Source organism: Mustela nivalis (assembly GCF_964662115.1).
Source record: "Mustela nivalis genome assembly, chromosome: 12".
Taxonomy (NCBI): domain Eukaryota; kingdom Metazoa; phylum Chordata; class Mammalia; order Carnivora; family Mustelidae; genus Mustela; species Mustela nivalis.
This window is the reverse complement of record NC_139031.1, coordinates 86,893,603-86,911,978: the sequence shown is the minus strand read 5'-3', so window position 1 is coordinate 86,911,978 and position 18,376 is coordinate 86,893,603. Positions and strand designations below refer to the sequence as shown.

At 36.1% G+C, this 18,376-nt stretch overlaps 1 protein-coding gene across 1 annotated transcript in view; it reads left to right on the top strand.

Annotated features, from left to right (window-relative positions):
• COG5 (component of oligomeric golgi complex 5) overlaps positions 1-18,376 on the top strand; it is a 294,139-nt gene that overhangs the window by 147,009 nt on the left and 128,754 nt on the right. Inside the window, exon 8 of the mRNA XM_082691956.1 lies at positions 11,951-12,116. Coding sequence (XP_082548082.1) covers positions 11,951-12,116 — 166 coding nt within the window. The remainder of the gene's footprint in view (positions 1-11,950; positions 12,117-18,376) is intronic.

The following is an 18,376-nucleotide window of genomic DNA, read 5'->3' as shown; positions in this document are numbered from 1 at the left end:
AGAGAGAGAGAGAGTGAGAGCGAGCACAGGCAGACAGAGTGGAAGGCAGAGTCAGAGGGAGAAGCAGGCTCCCTGCGGAGCAAGTAGCCCGATGTGGGACTCGATCCCAGGACGCTGGGATCATGACCTGAGCCGAAGGCAGCTGCTTAACCAACTGAGCCACCCAGGCATCCCAACCATGCAGAAACTTCTTATTTTGATGTAGTCCCACTAGTTTATTTTTGCTTTTGTTTCCCTTACCTCAGCAGACATATGTAGAAAGATGCTGCTACTGCCAGTGTTAAAGAAATTATGGCCTCTGCTCCCTTGAAGGATTATTATGGTTTCAAGTCTCACATTTAAAAATCAACTTTGGGGGGTGCCTGAGTGGCTCAGTGGGTTAAGCCGCTGCCTTCGGCTCGGGTCATGATCTCAGGGTCCTGGGATCGAGCCCCGCGTCGGGCTCTCTGCTCAGCCGGGAGCCTGCTTCCTTCTCTCTCTCTCTCTCTCTGCCTGCCTCTCTGCCTGCTTGTGATCTCTCTCTATCAAATAAATAAATAAAATCTTTAAAAAAAAAAAGTAAAAATCAACTTTGGGTTTATTTTTGTGTCTAGTGTAAGAAAGTGGTTCAGTTTCATTTTCTTTTGTGTTACTGTACAGTATTCCAAACATGGTTTGTTGAAGTCCATTAGATATTCTTGGCTCCTTTGTCATATAATAACTGATCATATAATCATGGGTTTATTTCTTGGCTCTCTATTCTGTTCCTTTGATCTGTGTGCCTGTTTTTTGCCAGTACCATACTGTTTTGATTTCTGCAGCATTGTAGTATATCTTGAAGCCTGGGATTGTGATCCCTCTAATTTTGTTCTCTTTAAAGATTGTTTTGGCTATTTGGGGTCTTCTGTGGTTCCATACAGATTTTAGGATTATTTGTTCTAATTCTATAAAAAATGAAAAATGCTATTGGTAGGGATTGCATTAAATGTGTAGATTGCTTTGGGTAGTAATGGAGATTTTAACAGTAATTTTTCTTCCAGTTCATGAGCATGGAATGTCTTTCCATTTCTTTGTGCATATGCATGTTTTTCTATTGCCTTTAATCCTTTGTATTGATTTCCTAGGGCTGCCCTAACGAATGACCACATACTAGGTGACTTAAAGCAACTAAAGTTTATTTTCTCGTAATTCTGGTAGTTAGAAATCCAAATCAAGATGTTGGCAGGGCCACACTCCCTCTGGAGACTATGGAAAAAGCCTTCCAAGCCTCTTATTTAACTACTCCTGGCTCCACTCTGTCCTTCACGTTCCATGGCTAGTAACTGTTTCACCCCAATCTCTGCCTCTGTTGTCAAACATTGCCTTTTTCATGGTGTTTGTCTCTGGGTGTTTTATTCTCCTTTAAGGACATCAGTCATTGGATTTAGAGCCCACCACAATCCAGTATGACTTCATCTCAGTTTAACTGGTTATATCTACAAAGACCTTTTCTCCAAATAAGGTTAGAGTCTGAGGTTTCAGGTGGACGTGAAATTGTTGGGGACAAGGAACAATAATTTAGACACTACACCATCTAAAATTTTATCTGTACAGTGTGTAAACATTTGGCAGCTCATGCTGCCTCAACAGAAACCATAGGCTAGGTAGGTGGCTTAAATAATAGATATTTATTTTCTTACAGCTCTGGATGGTAGAAAATCTAAGGTCTAGTTTGGGCAGGGTTCAGTTTCTGGTGAGGAGTCTCTCCTGGCTTGCAGACAGCTGCCTCCTTTCTGTGTTCACACATGATACAGAGACAAGAGTATACAAGCTCTCTGGTATCTTCTTTTATAAGGCACTAATGCCATCAGACCAGGGTCCTACCTCAGGACTTCATCTAACCCTAATTAACTCCAAATAATCCCATCTGTAAATAACATCACATTGGGTGTTAGGGCTTCAACTGGTTGGGGGGCCAGGGGTGGGAGTGAGACAGACACAGACATTCAGTCCATAACAAATTGCAAAACTAAAATACATATTTTGCATTAGCCAATATTTTAGGAACCAATTATTTTTAAAAAGCAATTGTGATAGTGTGTATTCAGACATAAAACTTGTTTTTATTGTTTTAGGAAAAAATTCACACAAGACTCATGTTTATATAGTAATATAAACATTCATATATTTTTTTATTCGATTTAATATCTTGCCCCCCAAACTAGGAAGCATTATTGAGTGATGTTTTTAGGTACCTAAGGTATCTGGTTTATATTTTTGTCAGAATTTGTTACCCTTTTCATTTCCCAATATTTACCTTAGACATTTTTATTAAAATACAATGAACAGAGAAGTGTATATATTATGAGTTTTTCACAAAGTGTTTTGTGAAAAGCACAAAATGTTTTTCACAAAGTGAACAAACATATAACTAAACATTCAGATTTAAAAACACTAAAACCTTTACCAGCATTCCACAAACCTTTCATATGCTCTTTTTGCAGTTCACAAGTTCCCCCAGGTAATTCTTTTGTATCTACTAAAAATTTGAGAGCCACTTGCATAGGTACCCAAAGTAGCAGGTGTTTGTGTAGATCTCTTACCTATCAGTTGTCATTATTAGTGGACTTAGTTTCCATCACACGGTCTCATACACAGGCTTTCAAATGTGCTGCTCCTTTGCTTGGAGGAGTTTTCCTTTTGCTTTCCCCCTCTTCCTGTAAATTGCTACTTCCTGTAAATAGTAGCATGGAGCCCAATGCGGGCCTTGAACTCATGACCCTGAGGACAAGACCTGAGCCAAGATCAAGAGTCGGACACTGAACAGGCTGAGTCACCCAGGCGCCCCCTCCTCACGTAAATGTTTCACATCTTACCTTCAGGCCACCAGACACCTTCATTTCAGATCTTAGCTGAGACTCCTTCATGGAGCATTTCCTGACTCCTCCATCCTTCTTTCTTTCCCTCCCAGATCTAGGTTAATACCCCTTTGACATCTTTTCATTAAACTCTGCATTTCTCCTCTCATTTATCGTGGTGCGTTCTAATTGCTGCTTTACTTGTCTTTATATCCCTTCAGACTATAAATAAGTCAGAGTGTAATATTTGCCTCATTTTTTAGAAAACTCCTTGTGTCTTGTGCATTGATAGAGGATGATATACATTGAATGATAGTAAAGTCATCATGTTTCAGTTCTGGAAAAGGTACTAGAGTTCATCTAGTCCAGCTCCTTCTTTTTACAGATCAGGAAACTAAAAGCCCAGAATGTATTATTAGTAAGGGCTCGGAAAAAGCCTGTGATCAAAATCCATAGTATTTGTCTGTGGTGAGAGGGGATGGTGGAGAAAGGATGTTAATGTTAAGTATCTTCAGGAGATGTTTTTCACTTGTATCATAGCTAGACGAAATGATTTCATTTTCAATTTTTCTAATGTTCTAGTCTCATTCCTGGCTAGAGTGTTGTTCCATTGCCTTGCTGTTCTTCACTCTTACTAATTCTGTGCTTGATTTACCTCCTTTGTGACTTATAGTTTCCAACACCCTTATTTTCATGATTTATTACTTCAGTTTAGTTTGATACCTAGACTAGGTTTCTGTGATTATCTATTTCAGATGTGTTCTCATTTCCACCCAGAGTGCCCTATTGGCACTTGACACTCAGCAGGACGAACAGCTCAGTGCTTTGTTAGCAGCAGCCCCTGATCCTCCCTTGCCTGCTCTCTCCCACCCACTCACCCAGATGATCTCCTTCTGACTGTCCTTTTGCTATGCCTGTCTTCACAAGCTCACCAACTTGACACTTCCAAGATTCTAGTCTCTTCCCTGCCTCTTTCCCTTGTAATCAGTCAGCATCCAGTTTCTTTCCAGTGTTTCAAAATCTCTTGTATCTGTCCTGTTCTTTATACCCTCATTGCAGCTCTCTACTTTAAGCTGTGTTTTCAGCTCATTATTTTATTTCCTCAAACAGCTTAGATTGTGATATTTAGAAAAATCATTTTTATTACCAAAAAAATAAAATAAAATAAAATAAAATCTTTACAGAATGCCACTCAGCATTGTCAGTGACCAGACCCTTGTTATCAGCTCAACATTACCTTTCATTATGAGTTTTTAAGGCACATAACATTTGTGGCAATAGAATCTCTTTATTGCTCCTTACATATACTCTGTAGTTTTCCTCTGTCATTTCTTTGTGTATTCTGTTCTTTAAAAAAAAAAAAAAAAAAGCCATCTTCACATGAATAAATGGTTCTCCTTCTCCCTTCATTCTCCTTCTCCCTCTCCTTCTAAGTCTGGCAGTCATCTATTCCAGTGGTTCCCAGATGGTTGCCAGGCCAACTATATCAGAAGCATCTGAAGAGTTTTGAAAATTCTGTAACCAGGTCTCAGTTTGGTCCAACTGAACCACAGTCTTTGGAGTTTAGGTCTTGCTGGCTACATTTTTATTTAAAAAACAAAACAAAACAAAACAAAAAAAACAAAAAAAAACTTCAGATAGCTTTGGGAATCTCCATTCATCTATCCTCATCATTTTTAAATTTATGAAATTAAGATGCAGAGGAGAGAACCAAGTACCTCAAGCTTACTCATGTGGTATCTATTGGGTAACTACTCATTTGAATAATTAAAGATAGAGTGATAAGAAATTCTTGGGAACTGGAACAAAAGCTCTTCTAGCATTCTTTTAACTTTTAGAATATTAATAAATGACCTGAGAACCAATATTTTGGTTTATCCATATACTGAGTACTAGGTATTTTATTTTTTTTATTTTTTATTTTTTTTAATTTTTAATTTTTTATAAACATATATTTTTATCCCCAGGGATACAGGTCTGTGAATCACCAGGTTTACACACTTCACAGCACTCACCAAAGCACATACCCTCCCCAATGTCCATAATCCCACCCCCTTCTCCCAAACCCCCTCCCCCCAGCAGCCCTCAATTTGTTTTGTGAGATTAAGAGTCACTTATGGTTTGTCTCCCTCCCAATCCCATCTTGTTTCTTTTATTCTTCTCCTACTCACTTAAGCCCCCATGTTGCATCACCACTTCCTCATATCAGGGAGATCATATGATAGTTGTCTTTCTCTGCTTGACTTATTTCACTAGGTATTTTATTTTTTAAGATTTTATTTATTTATTAGAGAGAGAAGAAGAGAGCACCAGTAGGAGGGAGTGGCAGAGGCAGAAGGAGAGGGAGAAGCAGGCTCCCTGCTGAGCAGCGTGCCCAATGCGGGGCTGGATCCCAGGACCCTGAGATCATGATCTGAGTTGAAGGCAGATGCTTAGCCAACTGACCCACCCAGATCCTCCACTGAATACTAGGTATTTTGAATATGTTATTTCAATAGTCTGAAATTAGTCTGAAAATTAGACTGAAAAATAGTCTGAAATAGTCTGAAACTGAAAAGTTGTCATGCAAAGAATAATATTAGCAAACCAAATCATAAAAATTTACTTACTCATTTACTTATTCAATACCTATCTATTTAGCACCTGTGCTAGATATTATGAGTATTAAAGTGAATAAAACAAATTTGGATCCTCCCCTCAGAGATCTTAAAATCTGGTGAGGAAAGAAATATTATTAATATAAAGTTTGATGAGTGATAGGGTAATATTCCCAGTGTCACACAGATTATACAAAGTTGGGCTTTTGTCCCAAGACTATTTACTTTTAAAAGCCCACATTAACTACGATTCCAGCAGATCAAAGTAAAGACAGCTAATACTTGAGCTCTTCATTCTGTCTGCAGTGCTAGGTCAGTTATAAGGACTTTTTCATTTACATATAAGGTTGATACTGCTGTTTTCACTGTAGTACAGATGAGGAAACTAAGTCTCAGGATGGTTAAATAATTTGCTAAGGTTTTGGCTACTAACTACTCGTGCTTGGCTTCTGATCTAGGCTTCTGGCTCCAAATACCTGTGAAATAGGTATAACAAAACTTTATATAATAGAATCAACAAATCCAATAGTTCATTATTTGACAAGATTAATACATTAAATTGATAAATACTGAAAAAGACTATTAAGAATAGGAAAAAAAGTTTTTTAAAAGGCACACATTACTGGTATTAAGGGGGAAAAAAGTGACCCAATTATAGGTTCAACAGAAAATAATAAGTTAATAAGGGGATACTAGGTACAACTTTAAAACAGTACATTTGAAAGGTTAGATAAGATTGAGAAATTTCTAGAAAAACAACTTACTGAAACGAACACTAGGAAAATTTAAAAATCTGATTAGTTGTATTGACAAAATTAATTATCCTTACACAACCTCCCTCAAAGAAACTTCAAAGGGACGCCTGGGTGGCTCATTGGGTTAAAGCCTCTGCCTTCGGCTCAGGACATGATCCCAGGGTCCTGGGATCAAGCCCCGCATCAGTCTCTCTGCTCAGCAGGGAGCTTGCTTCCTCCTCTCTCTCTGCCCAACTCTCTGCCTACTTGTGATCTCTATATGTCAAATAAAGATATAAAATCTTTAAAAAAAAAAAAAAAAGAAACTTCAAGGACAGATAGTAGTTTCACTAGTGAATTCATTCAAATATTTAATAAATCAACCAGTGTTTTTACAAACTCCATCTAAGAATTGAAAAAGAAGGAACACTTACTTGATTATTTCATTAGGCCAGTATATAAACTTGATATGAGGAAGGATATTAGCTATCTCTCCTGAAAATCAATTAAAATCTACTAAAGAAGGGCACCTGGGTGGCTCAATGGGTTAAAGCCTCTGCCTTTAGCTCAGGTCTTGATCCCAGGGTCCTGGGATTGAGCCCCACGTCAGGCTTTCTGCTGAGCTGGGAGCACGCTCCCACCCCCACTCCTGCCTCTCTGCCTACTTGTGATCTCTGTCTGGCAAATAAATAAAATCCTAAAAAAAAAAAAAAAAAAAAAAAACTACTAAAAGAAGGATTAGCAAATGTAAGTTATGGACATCTAAAAAGGATAATTCATCATTATCAAGATGGCTTTAGTCTAGAAATACAATGTAATGTTATCAATGAAGGGAAAAATTGATCATCTTAGTAAATGCAGAAAAAGCATTTAATACAATCCAACATCAGTCTATGATGTAAAATTTTTAGCAGACCAGACCTAGAATAGAATATTCTTAATCCAATAAAGTGAAATATTTAAGGTTTTCTGCTTGCGGTTAGGAATGATACAAAGATATTACTCATCACTTTAACATAGCAACATACTGAAGATCCTAACCAGGGAGTAAGAGAAAGCAATAAAATATAGAAGGATTAGAAATGAAGGGGCACCTGGGTGGCTCAGTGGGTTAAAGCCCCTGCCTTCGGCTCAGGTCATGATCCAGAGTCCTGGGATCGAGCCCCGAATTGGGCTCTCTGCTCGGCAGGGAGCCTGCTTCCTCCTCTCTGCCTGCCTCTCTGCCTACTTGTGATCTCTATCTGTCAAATAAATAAATAAAATATTTTTAAAAAATGAAGAAATATTATAGATATTGGGGAAGGTATGTGCTATGGTGAGTGCTGTGAAGTGTGTAAATCTGGCAATTCACAGACTTGTACCCCTGGGACTAATAATACATTATATGTTTATTAAAAAATTAAAAATTATTAAAAAAATAAATGAAATAAAAATTACTTAGAAATAACATGATTATGTATATAGGAAATCCAAAACAATCTTCAAACTATTAGAATTAATAACAGAACTTTGAAACTTTGGTAAAATTCAATATATAATAATGAATTGTATCTTTATTATACAAGCAGCAAAATTAAAAATTACCACTTAAATATCAAAAAGCACCAAATGTGTAGGAATGATTCACACTGAAGTTATGTAATAGCTCTTCACAGGAACTGTAACGTTGTTAAGAGAAGTTAAAGAAGACCTGAGTAAATGAGGAGAGCTACCATATTCATGGATTAGAGAATCGTTCTTACAAAGGTTTCAATTCCTGCTAATTTTAGGTATAGATTTTATGTAGTCTCAAAATTTCAGGAGCTTTTTCTTTGATGGAAATTTCTAGCCCATTATTAAATTTATATGGAAGTATCGTGAGCCAAAAATAGTCTATACCAAATTGAAGAAGAACAGAAATGGAGGACTATCAGACTTATTCTAAAGCTACAACAGTTTACACTGGTGATTTGATGTAATGAAGGTAGACAAATGGTACAGAATTGAAGGTTCAGGTAAAAACACGTAAATGGAAACTTCATTTACTGCAAAGGTAGGCTTTGAGAGCAAAGAGGTAAAGATTTTAATTTCCTTGTTTGTTTTTTCAAGTAAGTTTTGGGCCAGTTGGGTATTTATATAGAAAATCACTAATCTTGGCTCCTTTCTCATACAGAAAGTAGTTCCAGGTGGATTATATTTCTGAATGTGAAAGACAAATGAATAGAGTTTCTGGAGGGTAAATTCTTGAACGAAGGACATTTTCATAAATGTGGGATAGGAAAATTTTTAAATAAGATACTAAAAGTGCTAACCATAGGTTGATAAAATTGACTGCATGTAAATTAGGAACTTCTTTTCCTTACAAGAATTCTTAAGTGTGGGAGAACGTACTTGCAATATATATAATTATCAAAGTGATTACATCCAAATATGTAAACAACTTTTACAAATATGTAAAAGATGAAAATAACCAGTGAGAAAAATGGGCAAAAAAAATGAACATGCACTTCACAAAAGAAGCTCTCAAATGGATAATTAACATGCAAGAAGGGATAACTTCTTAGTCATCACAGAAATGTAAATTAAAACCACAGTGATCATTCCAAAGAATAGCTTAAAAAGATGATAATTATGAATTTTGGTAAGGTTGTGGAACACCCACAACTCATATATTGCTGCTGGGGCATGAATTGTACAATGACTTTGAAAAATTGGCAGAATCTGCAAACACTAAGCATACAAATACCTAATGATTCAGCATTTCTGCTCTTACCCAGCAGAAATGCATATGCATGTATGTTCACTAAAAGCTAGGTACCAGAATGTTCATGAAAGCATTATTTAAAATACCTAAACGATGGAAATAACTCAAATGTACACCAGTTGGATATTAGGTGGATAAACTAAGGTAAATTTCTACTCAACAGCAGTGAAAATGAATCAAGTACTGCTACATGCAACAGCATGGATGAATTTTACAAATAAGATATTGACTAGAAGGAGGCAGACAGAAAATAATAACTTCCTTTAGGGTTCCATTTATGTAAAAATCAGAAATTGGCAAAACTAATCAATGGTGTTAGAAATTATGATAGTGATAATATGTGGAGAGATGCAGTTAGGCAAGCCATAATAGATTCAGAGTTCCTGATAATATTTGGTTTTATAGCCTAGGTGGTAGTTACTCAGATACGTTCACTTGGTGATAATTCTTAAAGTTGTATTTACATAATTTGCCCACTCCTCTGTATGTTCAAGAATTTTATTTCAGATAATATTTTGTAGTTTTCCAATTCACAAATGGTATGTTTATATTAAGCTAATGAATGTGAGTAACTGGCATTAACTGAAAAAGTGGTTATATAAATTGGAAAGCTGAAAGTTACAACTAGAGTTATTATAAGTATTATAAATTATACTTATTTCAAATATTGCCATATTAGATGCTTCTTTAAGAATGAGCTAGGGGCGGGCGCCTGGGTGGCTCAGTGGGTTAAGCCGCTGCCTTCGGCTCAGGTCATGATCTCAGGGTCCTGGGATCGAGTCCCGCATCGGGCTCTCTGCTCAGCAGGGAGCCTGCTTCCCTCTCTCTCTCTCTCTCTCTGCCTGCCTCTCCATCTACTTGTGATTTCTCTCTGTCAAATAAATAAATAAAATCTTTAAAAAAAAAAAAAAAAAGAATGAGCTAGGGGCACCTGGATGGCTCAGTTGGTTAAGCAGCCCACTCCTTATTTCAACTCCAGTCAGGCTCTGTGCTCTGCACTCAGCTGGGAGTCTGCTTGTCCCTCACCCTCCCCTCTGAGCTAGCTAGCGCTCTGCTCTCTCTCTCTCAAATAAATCTTTAAATCATTCCCCTCTCTTGCTTAAAAGAGAAAAAAAGGAAGGAGTTATATATGTTTCTGTATTGAAAAGTTTTGGGGAGTTAATAATTTTTGGAGCAGGAAATGATGAAGACTAGTCCATGTTAGGGCGCCTGGGTGGCTCAGTTGGTTAAGCAACTCAAATAAATAAATAAATAAAATCTTTAAAAAAAGAAAAGTGGTCCATGTTAGCCAGACCTTTCAAGTGAAATACGACTTTAAAAGTCTTTCAGTTAGGGGCTCCTAGGTGGCTTAGTGGGTTAAAGCTTCAGGTCATGATCCCAGGGTACTGGGATTGAGCCCCACAGGGTCCTGGGATCAAGCCAGGCATGGGGCTCTCTGCTCAGCAGGGAGCCTGTTTCCTCCTCTCTCTGCCTGCCTCTCTGCCTACTTGTGGTCTACGTCTGTCAAATAAATTAAATTAAAAGTCTTTACTAAAAAGTAAAAAAGTATTCTGCTCTGGGGAGGAAGGAAAAAATGGAACTAACAAAAACCAAAGCATAGTACTATACTCCATGTTTTCAGTTGACTAATTCTATGTTAAATAGCTTATTTTCTCCCATTTTCTTTGATAGTTCACTGATAGAGAATTGATAGTATATACTAGAATTAAATTCTGTTATAACCATATTAAATTGAGCTTTTTTCATTAAAGCATTTGAAATGATGTTCATTTGCTTCTTTTTCTTGTTTAATTAAAAATCTAAAATGGGTGTTGGAGCCACTAACCTTGTCTGCTTTTTTCTATAAGCTGATTCTACTTTGCCTCTGGGTGTGAGTGTGTGTTACTGCACCATGTTATGTTACTAACACCAATATGTTTCAGAAGTAACTTTTTGTCTTCTTTATCAACTTAACTGTTAAGAAATTAAGTCAATGAAATAATTTAACTTTTAAACTAAGTGCTTTTAAACACAGTCGCTGAATCATTAAGTGAAAGCAGACTTTCACCTATTTGGGCCTGGTGATCCATGTTGAGGTACTAGATTCTGCCTTGATAATTCATTTACTTAGTGACAGAGTCAACAACATGTTTATATTACTATGGACTCAGTCTACCCCCCAGTGTTTTTGCTATCTGCCTTACTGCCTACCTCTCTCTACTACAGTCACTCTGTTCTAGCCACAGTCAGGGCCTTCTTGGTGTTTGATTAGCTGCCAACCATATTTTTACCTCAGTGCTTTTGTTGATACCTGTCCAGATCTGTTTTTCCTCATATCCTCCTCAGACTCCCTCGCTCATTCTGTTCAGGTCCGTGTTTGAAAAAATCACCTCAGAAATGCATTCTCTGAGTCTTCTCCATGTTTTCCCCATCATTTTCTATTCTTATTCCCTGATTGATTTTTTTATAGCAGTTATCTCTACCTGATAGTCTGTTACATATATATTTTTAATATATTTCTGAGTAAATATAAGTTCCATGAGGATAGGGACTTAAATGGTTTTGCTTACTATTATATTTCCAGGACCTGGAACCAAGGCAGATACACAGTAAGCCCTGTATAAATATTTGTGGTTAGAATGAATGAATGAATGAAATATAATGAATAGTGTCAGTCTGTACAGTTCAGCCCTCAGTTAATTCCGTGGAATTCATTTATTTATTCTCCAAACAGATGTTGGGTTGTTGTTAATTCCAGCATGGCTCTCTTTATAGGCATTGGTGGTAAATTTTAAATAAGCTCTAATAATATAACCAATTTCTGATCTTGTTATTATCCTTTAAAGGAGGAGAAAAAGGGAAGGGGGGAATAATATACATAGTATTTAATTTTGTCTGTTATGAAATAAATGACTAAAAATAATATTTGTTCCAAATGCACTCTCTTTGTTCTTGTCTCTGATAATTTAAAAAATATGGTAGTAGCTGCTTATGTACTGTTTAAAATTGTAGATTTATATTGATTTTGTTTGTCTTCCTATTTATATCTATTCCTATCCTGCCAACACCACCTTTTTAAAGAATCCAACCCAAGTCGGAACAGCTCTTCAGGTTTTCCATAATCTTGGAATTTTGAAGGATACTATTACCAGTGTTGTGGATGGATATTGCGCTACTTTAGAAGAACATATCAACAGTACGTTAGACATCAAAGTTCTGACTCAGCCTTCGCAGTCAGCTGTGAGAGGTATGGCTATGGTTTATATTTAGCTGCTTTGTTTATTTATAAACCAAGAAGTCCTTTGAATAGTATGTGAAACACTTAAGTTTCAAAGCAGTCTAATGACTCATTTTTTAGTAGACAGAAAATGAGAGAAGAAATTATGTTTTAGAATGTATTTATAACTTTTTTTTTGTCTAATCAGTGAGTTGAATTGGCCAATTGGTATATTCAGAACTTCTAGAAAAAAAAAATCTATAAACTGTGACTCCACTTAGTTCAGAGGAAACAGATGCAAGAAAAAAAAAAAAGAACATTTTTCTTCCTGAAATCCTTATCCTCACAAGTACTCCTTGAGACAGAAAATATTTTTTAAGGAAATGCAGTTTCACCCTTAGCTTTTCGGGCTTTTCCTTGGAATAATTCTGGCATTTAGGGGCAAAGAAGGCTCATTGTGAACTTAGAAACTGATAAAAACCTTTGGGAACATTAAAACCATACAAAATCTAAAAGGAAAAAAAACCCTACAAAAGAAAGGTATGAGAGAGGAGTAATCCAACAATAGCACTCTGCAACCTTTTTCCTGCCAAGATACAGCTGCTATTGGCATTCATGTAGAAAACACCCTTCACAGATGAGATGGGAAAGACATGTTATGTGTGCCTCTCATCTAACCAACTTATCTCCGCATTTCTCTCCTTGTATTTTCTCTTCTCTCCTCTTAATATGGGTGAGCTGTGCTTGCTCCTAGCAAAGACCAAGTACTGTGCTCCTATGTTAGATCCCATGTCCCAAAGGCATTGCTTTAGCAGATCCCCTCTGTCTGCCATCTAGTTAGTTTTCCTTCTTTAAGTCTCTTTCCTGTTACATACAGTCATGCTAGTGTACCTTCTGCTGACAGATCTATGTTTGTCTATGTTTCCTTCTTCAGCTCTGCTCCCCCATTTATTTCTTTAGACTACAGAAAAATTCCCCAAAGTTGTTGTGTTTATTTATTGTCTCCACAGTTTTTCTCTTTCCATTTCTCTTTTAGATTTTTACATATTTATTTTAGAGATAGAGAGTGGGGGAAGGAGCAAAGGAGCAGAGGGAGAGAGACAAGCAGACTGTGCTGAACACAGAGCCTGATACAGGGATTGATCCCATAACCCTGAGATCATGACCTGAGCTGAAACCAAGAGTTGGAAGCTCAACCGATGGAACCACCAGGCACCCTTCTTCCCATTTTCATAATGAAGAAGCTTCTCTGTCTAAAGAGTTGTCCTAAAAAATAAATAATGCATTAGAATTAATAACAGAGTTCCTCATACATGGCTTATACTGAACAAATTTACAGTGAGTGATTATTATTTTTATATTTGCTATATAAACATAGCCTTAAATAACACAAAATATATGTCACTCATAAATAAGTTGCACTAGATAAGAAGAGATAAAAGAATCTTAGATCTTAAAGGGATTTTTAAAGGTTAGCCCTAGCCTCTGAATAGGTCTTTTTTAACACTGTCCCAGAAGGGGAGCTTTGAAAAGAAATTGCCAAAGGAGAATTCACTCTCAGCTTTTCCCAGCAATTATTCTCAGAAAGTTTGATCTAATGTTTAAATTTCTAGGAGCAGTTTAATCTCATTCCCTCTTGTGTTGTCAAGAAAGGGGAAAAAAAATGAAAGCAATTATTCACATGCTGTCAATCCTAATGTACACCCTTTTTGTTGAAAAAATAAAGAGTTTTAAAGCCTTATTATTATCTGTTGAGGAGTAGATACGGTGATTTATTGTAGAAACCTTAAGCGTTAATTCTTTATTATTTTTTAAAAGAATAATCACTATTATTTTTAGTTTTTTAAATTTGCTGTTGGCAGTAGTCATGTTAATTTGCTGATCTTGTTGGTTATATTTAGATTATGGAGTAAAATGTCCTTTTTGGAAATACACATTAAAGTATTAAGGGTGATGGGGCATCATGTAACTAACTAACAAATGATTGTAGGAATTTTTTTTTTTAGTATGCTTTCAGATCTGTATGTTTGAGATTTTCCAGAAATATTAAAATATATAAAGTTGATATAATTTTAAGGGAAAAATATTACCCATGATGTATTTCAAAAGCTTATAATTCAGTAAGAAAAAGATATAAATAAGTTTGTTGAAAAAATAAGAATATGCTTGGGCAATTAACAGAAGAACACATCTAATGGAAGAATGTGGTCAGCTTCTCTTTAAAGGATGAACTAACTAGTTATTAGGGAAATATAGATAAAACAAGATACAATTTCTCAATGAGGAGACTGGCAAAATCTAAGAGTTAAATGTTAGACAAGAGCAGAAACTCTAGTATACTGATTGTAGGAGAATGAAATTGTTCAACCACTTCACTCAGTTTTATCAAATTGTTCTCTAAGGTTAAAACTGTGTACCTTGAGATCTTATCATTTCTCTTAGAAAAAAAAATTCTCTTGGAACTTTTGTTGTATTATTATTGATAGTAGTGATAAAGTGAAAACAGTCTTTTCTCGAGTAGAAATAAAGTGCTATCTTTGGGTCTCGGTTTTTTACTGAGCCTGTGCCTTTGTACTTTGAACTTCACAAGTATACTAATTTTTTTTTTTTTTTTTTTTTGCTCCTCCCTTGTATGGGAGAGAATGACCAGAGTGGGCTGGAGTTGTGTATTTCCGTTCCCCAGGTCATTTATGTTCTGATAATACCCCAGAGGGTCAGGCTCTAGTTAACTAGTCTTCCCTCAGGGCAGGCCTTGTTAAAAGAATAGAGTACTCTGGTGTATTTCGAGATGGTTTTGTTTTTTGGTTTTTGGTTTTTGGTTTTTGGTTTTTTTTTTTTGTTTTTTTTTTTTGATTCCTCCTGCTGGAGGCATGAAGAGATTTTTCTCTGATATTTACTGTGGGAACTTGGGCTCCTGGATGCAAATATAAAAATATTGTGGGCCCCCTCTGGGTAAGCCTGGAGCTTTTAATACTCAGAGTTGCCCACTTTGAGCCTCTAGCAATTCATGGGTTACGGTTCAAGTTTTCCTTCCCTTGCACTGCCTCCCAGCATTTGTTTTCTGCTAGCAAGGCTCTGCTCCCCTAGGTGGAGACTTCCTGTATTCGCCAGTCAGTCTCTCTTATCTTGGGGGCAGTGATTTGCCATGTGTCCTCTCCTCTCTTACAGGTCCAAGAAGAGTTGTTGATTTCTCAGTCTGTTTGTCATCTTACTTGTTGTTAGGACAGAGTGGCAACTTAGAGGCTCCTCACAGTTAGAACCAAAAATGGAAGTTGCTAACTCGGATTTTCACTGCCATACCTCACTTGTTTCTTCTTTGACATTGTTAAAAGTAAGACAGCTGACCCTAAATGGAGGCACTTATGCTAAAACCCACATCACCAAAATGACATAACTTAATTACAGTTTCAGCCTTTCTCAGAAATGGAATTTTAAACCAGTCAATCATGAATCACTTTGTTAGTACTAGTACCAGTGAGGCCATTCTGCCCTACTGCCCTTAAAAAGAAAGTGACCTTACCATAACCAATTTGGTGGTTGTTGTTGTTTTTGTTTTTCTAGTATAACTTCTCTGTTCCTGCTCCCTTCTGCCTATAAAGATCTCTCATTTCATACAGCTCCTGAAATCTCCTTTCTATCTGCTACATTTGTTGCTGCCTGATTCATGAATCATTGAATAAAAGCCAATAAGATCTTTAAAATTTGCTCACTTGAATTTTATTTTATTTTTTTTAACAATGTCCATATGGATCTTTCCTTATCTTTGAAGTTAAGTAATTTCTTTAGGATATATCTTGGCATTGACTGCTCTATATCATCTTTTTTTTTTTTTCCTGAGTTAGAATACGTTCTCTTTTATAGGTTTACTTTAATTGTATATTTGAATATTTTTATTTTCCATTTGTTTTTTTCAGGAACTTTAATTATATACATGTAACAACTTATTTGTTTTCCATTTCTAACATATTTTCTGTAATTATTATATTTTAATTATTTGAACTTTCATTTTCTATAATTTCTTCTTGATCATTATATTGTTCTGTTATTTGTAATGTGTTCTTAATCTCTGTTATTTATTTACACTAAGAATATTCCTTATAGTTACTTTGAGACTGTGGAAAACTAAGTAACTCTTAGTTTTCTAAGAGTTACTCATTCTGTTGTTTCCTTTGGGAATTTCTTTGGCAACTTAAGTTCTTTCCTTCCCCCCTTCCTTCCCTCTCGATCTGTGTTCGTTCCTATATTATTTGTTTCTGATTGTTACTTATCTTTGAAAGGTACTGCTGGCTGCTGAAGAATAATATAGGGGTGGTTATAGGGAGAGACTAGGACAGTCTATAACTAGGATTAAGTTTGAAATCTAGAGTAACCATTCACCAACTTCCTTTCTTCCATCTTGGAAACACATCTTTCCTCAAATTTTCGGTCATTCTGAGCTTAGCGTGGGTCCCTGTAAAGCCATTTAAGTAATTTTTTGTGGAAACCTCACATTCTCTGCTTTTCTTTCCTCTTTCACCTCATTTTTACCTCTAAGAGTCTCCCCAAACTAGAGGACTATTTATTATACGTAAATATAATTTTATTATTTCTCCTTTAGTTTTTCTTTGTTGTTAGTCTGGAACAATTAAACATTTTATTAGCTTCTTCCCTCACTCACCCATCTCTCCCCATTTCAGCTCTAAGCAAAGAATCATTGGATAGCCTGTTTAAATTTTTACAATTGATTTTAAGGACAATTTGGTTTTTCCTAACAGTCTAAGATGACAGCTGTCTGGTTCCTTCATTTTGATTTATCCTCAGCATTTGGCATACATAATCTCAAGTTTGCTGTTTTAGTTGATTTCCTTGTTTTTTGTTTTGAAGTTCATTTTTTCCTCTACTTTTTGTTCTATTTTCATTGCTGTTAAGGGAAGACTGTAGAAAAATGATTTTACTCTACTCTCAGTAACTAGGAATCACACTTAAGTATTATTTTTTGAGAAACTCTTGGTTTCCTCTATCAATTTAATAAAACTTAGTTTATGGCACTATTTTGTTTCTTGATTCCCTTGAAGCTAGCCAATAATGGCATCAGTTTTTCTGTTTTAATTATTCTTTCTCCTCTTCCTTTATATAGCTATTCTATGTTCAGTTGATTATTTTTATCATGTTGATCTCTTCAACAAGATGTATTTAGCTTGTGAGGAAAAAAATCTTTAAGTACCAAATAAGTAAGTAAGAAAAATGAAACCTCTAGAGCTAGATGAACCAATGATTGTGATCTCATTTTTCTCTGCTTCAGTTTCTCCAAAATAAATATAAACAGAAAATAGTACTTTCTTATGTATCTGCTCATATTTATTTTGAGAGTAATGGGTTGATGTGTCCCATAATTCTTTATAATAAAATTGAGCTCTATTCCAGGAATTTGATCAATATTTTTTAATTTTCACACAGATACTGTATACCCTTTCTTCATTGTTATTTCATTCTGTATATGACATGTGAGCTAACTGCAGATTGTTAAAGATTACCTCTCTATTCCCTGTATGCTTTACTTTAATAGTCTGCACAACACTGCAGATAATTTTTTAAGTTATTTAGGTCTAGCTTTCAAACAGGAATTATTCATATTTTTTTTAATTTATTTATTTAACAGACAGATCACAAGTGGGTAGAGAGGCAGGCAGAGACAGAGAGAGGGGGAAGCAGGCTCCTGAGCAGAGAGCCTGATGCGGGGCTCAATCCCAGAACCCTGGGATCATGACCTGAGCTGAAGGCAGAGGCTTTAACCCACTTAGCCACCCAGGCGCCCCTATTCGTATTTTTAAAGTCAGTATTTTTCTCATAGGTGTTTCTCTCTTTTATTGCTTTCCACTGTTATCAGACTAAAAACTAATAGCCACTCTTTGCTGAGGATACATGTAATTCTTTTCTAAACTTAGAATTGTTGAAAATCTGTAATGAAGCAGCTTACAAACACAGCCTCTGGTTTTCTGGATTCCTTGCCCCCCCCCTTAAAACAGAATAAATTAATTATTGATGAGCTCTTTTGCGTGGCTTTAAAGCTTAATTTGGATTGGAATTGACACTTTTTATTTTCTTTCTTTCTTTTTTTTTCAGATTTTATTTATTTTGGGGAGAGAACACAAGTGGGAGGAGGGGCAGAGGCAGAGGGAGAGAGAGAATCTCAAGCCGACTCCACACTGAGTGCAGAGCCCAATGCAAGGCTTGATTTCATGACCCTGAGATCATGACCTGAGCCAAAATCAAGAGTTGGATGCTTAACTGACTGAGCCACCCAGGTGCTC